This window comes from Otolemur garnettii, unplaced genomic scaffold (genome assembly GCF_000181295.1).
Source record: "Otolemur garnettii isolate 467f Iridium unplaced genomic scaffold, OtoGar3 scaffold00038, whole genome shotgun sequence".
Classification (NCBI taxonomy): Eukaryota; Metazoa; Chordata; class Mammalia; order Primates; family Galagidae; genus Otolemur; species Otolemur garnettii.
In genome coordinates this window covers 8463821-8468032 of record NW_003852433.1, presented here as the reverse complement: position 1 = coordinate 8468032, position 4212 = coordinate 8463821, and the positions used below count along the sequence as shown (strand labels likewise).

Here is a 4212-nt window from a genome sequence, read left to right as displayed (position 1 = left end):
TGTGACCGCAAGGAGGCAGCAGAGACCCATCTGCAACTCTTAGCAGCCTTCAGCTGGGACAGTTCAATAACCAAGTTGTTCGGCCACGGGAACGTTCAACGCTGGAACGTAGGCAGAGGCAAGCCCTGGGTTCACATCGCGCCTCGGCAGTCGCTCAGAGGATTGACTTGTGCGTGTGGGGTCTCCTCTCAGAACCTCTATTCCCATCTTTAAATGAGTGGAAGGCCACCCACAAGATGCCCTCAGGGAATCCACATGCGTGCAACCTAGGGCAGGGCTACACCGCCCAGCCTTCTCGCACTGACTTCCCCGGAAGAGCAAAGCCCACGTCAGAGCCAGGTAGGAACTGCACCTTCAAGCAGGAACCTGGGATCCTCTCAGCAGGGACTCTGACCTCAAACCAGGGAACTGATAATCCTCTGGTCTCTCTGTGGGGAGCACTTCGTTGTTTATTTCAGACCACCAAGAACTGGCACTAGCACAGGTGAAAATAATGGCAAACTTTATTGGCATAAATCACAGGAATTGAAATGGGAAAAGCCAGGTTAGATGTTTACAGAGGAAAAAAATAACCAAAATGAAATTATCAAATAACCATTGACCCAGACTGTGAACCCAAGTCCCTGTTGGGGAGGGACCTAGGGCAGGTCACTGTAAACAGAGCAGTAAGGCCTGTGGGTGGAAGTGGAGACATTGGAATCTGGAGGGGCCAGAGAGACCTCCCCAGACCTGGGTTGCACCCAGCTCAGCCCAAAAGGAGGGACCCTCTTCTCTGCCAGGAGGCTAGTGAGGTCGTCTGGGTCTTTCTCACATTAGGCCCTTGGGGGGGTGCCCTTCCTTAGACCAAGAACTTCAGGCCTGGCTACTTCTGTTTCATCCTCAGGAAAGGGCTCTGCGGACTTCCTGTGGCCCAAGCAGGATCCCGGGCCTCTGCTCAAAACGCTATCAGACCTCCTAAGTGTCCATCCCACTTGTAAGAGGTGAAGAACCTGTACTCAGTTTCCAGGAAGGGCGGATGTGGGGAAGTGATATGCCCAGTAGAATCAACAGACCAAAGAGACTTTCATAGTCCTTGTGAAAGGACTCACAATTATACACCAGCTTTCCCGAGAAGGCAGAAGAGAGTTCCAGAGAAGCAGTGAGGAGAGAACTTTTAGTGGGTTCTCTGTTGCCAGAAAGTCCCCTGAGGAACAGAGGCTTCCAATGGCTTACTCAGACAAGCAGCAGCCCCCAAAGTGTCCTTCCCCTTCTTCCTCAGGAGCAGAACAGATGAGCTTGAGAATTCTAGGCCCAAGTGGGAAAGACACCCTTAGACCAGTTTCAGAGCTTGCTAGCCTGGGCAGTAAGGAAAGGGTTTCACAATACAGCAGTTTATAAAACAGTCCTGGTGAGCTGTGAAGTGAAAAGAAGGGGAGTCATGAAACTGCTCCCCGTTTACCTGCTTGTGCTAAGAAAAAAATAAAACATAAATTGCTTCCCCACCCCAAGCCCTCGGTACAAAGCAAACTCCATGCCAAGGCTGTCGTCACTGACAAGCCCAATGGCGGTAGACAAGGAGGAGAGTACAAAAAGGGAACATCTTTAAAATCTCTTCAAAATCATTTTGTATAGAGAAGTAAAAGCAAGTCAGGTGATATGAATTCAAACCTCAGTGTAGAAATCTATCAAAGTCGGTACAGTGTCCAGGCATGGGTAATAACCCCACCTCACGCCAGCCCCGAGACGGAAGAAGTGACTATAAAACCTTATTGCTGGAGAGGCCTTTCTCAGTAGAAACAGAACAGGTATAAAAGGGGAGCTTGTGGAGGGGGTTTGGGTATTGGGGGCAATCACCCTGGCCCAGGGAGGCTGGAAGTACGAGAGGGGCACAGGAAACCTTCCATGGCCCCTTGACTCTCCCACCCTTGGATGTATGGATTTATGCTGGCATTGTCTGGAGGGAGCCAGGTGTCCCCTAAGACTCTCAGAACAAGGACAATTAGGTTAGGGGACAAATAAGGATAAAGAGAGACCCCATATGGCCCTGCCTACCCTCTCCACCCCACCCTACCCCTGGCTCCACTGCTGAAATAATAAGAGATGGCTCCAGTGTGGGTGCTGGCTGGGTCAAGCCAGTTCATGGGGACATACACGGGGTAGGGTGGACCCTCCTGCCTCCCCACTCAGGGAAGATGAAGAATGGACAGCCTGGGAAGGGCTGTAGGAGGAGGAAGGAGGCCCAGATGCTCTGGCAAAGGTGAAGATGAGCAAACAGGACCCCTCATGGCCTCTTCCCATCCTGCACCAGCTGAGGACAAGGGTTCCAGTTTCAGTCTGATTTGCCCCCTTCACCCCCAGGTGAGGTCTCTGGATCACAGTAGCAGTTGGGGACACTGGCTGGGGAAGGGAGGCTGAAGAAGGGAATGGGGCACCTAGCAGAAGAGCTTGAGGAAGCAGTTCTGACAGTAAGGCTTGTCATTCTGCTCCTTGAAGGTGCCCTTGTTGAGCTGCTTGAGGCAGAAGGCACAGACGAAGTGCTCCGGGTGGAACTTCTTGGCCATGGCGGTGATGCAGCGGCCTGTGATGGGCTTCTGGCAGCCAGAGCACAGCGAGCCGCGCCGCTCGTGGTAGTGCACCTCGCAATAGGGCTGCCCGTCATGTTCGAAGAAGCTGCCATTGACAAATGGTGTGAAGCATTCCTGCAAGGTGCAAGAGTGGGTGGGGTGGGAGAAAGGGCTCAGTGCTCTGACCCTTCTGGCTGGGGCAGCACAGAGTGTGACAGGCCAGAGAGTCCTGGTTGGTAAGTCATGATGACTTTGCTAGGCTTTTCCTATGTGCCAGGTGCTGGGGTTATTCAGTTCTCCCAGGGGAGGCAACTGAGGAGGACAAATGAAGCGATTTGTCCAAGGTCACACAGCTGCCAAGCTGCACGGCATGGACTCATAGATAAGTCTGACTCCTGGGCACGTAACCATGTGGCTATACCTGTGTTCCCAGAAACACTGGTGCTAAATAAAAAGGGTCTGTGGAGCGGCGTCAGTGGCTCAAGGAGTAGGGCGCCGGCCCCATATACCGGAGGTGGCAGGTTCAAACCCAGCCCCGGCCAAAAACTGCAAAAATAAAAAAGGGTCTGTGGTCAAACTTGGCATTCTAGATTCTTGTTTGGAGAGTCACATGTACATTTAGGTATAAAGGCTCTGAAAAGTTCTGCACTGAATAATGTTTCACAAACTTAATTGGACAGAAGGCATTTGCTAAATCCCTAATAACATCTGTGGGACCCCATGACCCTCCTCACAATACACAAATGCCCATTTCTGTGGAGTCTGCTATATATTTGCATTATCTCATTTAATTCTTACACACTCCAGTCCAGAATATGACCCGTCTCAGGGCCACTGCACAGGATGAGGCTGGGGGATATGTCTCCCTTGCTCCTGGTTTGTTCCAGCCTCAGTACAAGCTCTGGCCCAGGACCTATCAAGACTTAAGGAAATATACCACCTCCCTGCTCAGGCCATTAATAACCCCAAAGGAGGCCTCCAAGTTGAATCTAGAGAGCACAATGAAGAAAGCCTGCTCCCCACTGCCTGCTCCCAGCCCTGTCTAGGGGTGGGGGACTCCTTACCCGGCACACAAAGCACTCAGGATGCCAAAGTGTGTTGAGAGCTGAAATGTAGTTCTCTAGGATGGCCCGGGCACAGCCACCACACTTGGGCGCGAACATGTCAAAGTAATCCTTGCGGCAATAGGCCTTGCCATCTTTCTCATGGAACCCTGAGGAGCAGGGGTTTGGGAGGCAGAGTTTAGACTTCCAGAAGTAGAGTCACCCTGACTCTAACATCAATGGTCTCCCACCTCCCCAGGTCTCCTGGAGGTGGTAAGTCAGTCTCTCTGTCTGTACCTTCGGGACCAAAGAAGGCTCCACACTGGGCACAGAAGAAGTGCTCAGGATGCCACGTCCGGTCAAGAGCTGTCACCACTTTCTGTGAAAGTAAAGTAGAGGATCAATACCAAGCTGCCGCCCAAGTGGACAGATCCTACCACTGAGACTCAATGATAGGCAAAGAAAGAGAAAAACACTACCAAGATCAGGGTCTCTCCTAATTGGGCTATGAATATCCTTAAGAATTCAGATTTAGGCTCAGTGCCTGTAGCTCAAGCAGCTAAGGCGCCAGCCACATACACCAGAGCTAGTGGGTTCGAATCCAGCCCTGGCCTGCCAAACAACAA

The 4212-nt window shown here is 51.8% G+C and overlaps 1 protein-coding gene across 2 annotated transcripts in view; it reads right to left on the bottom strand.

Moving 5' to 3' along the window:
- Positions 1–485: 485 nt before the first annotated feature.
- Positions 486–4212, bottom strand: part of PXN (paxillin) — a 56371-nt gene continuing 52644 nt past the window's right edge. For both annotated transcript variants that reach the window (XM_023513330.1, XM_012805203.2), the window contains 3 exons: positions 3884–3965; positions 3608–3756; positions 486–2678 (listed from right to left, as the gene is read on the bottom strand). In XM_023513330.1, coding sequence (XP_023369098.1) covers positions 2412–2678; positions 3608–3756; positions 3884–3965 — 498 coding nt within the window. In that variant the 3' untranslated portion in view covers positions 486–2411. The remainder of the gene's footprint in view (positions 2679–3607; positions 3757–3883; positions 3966–4212) is intronic.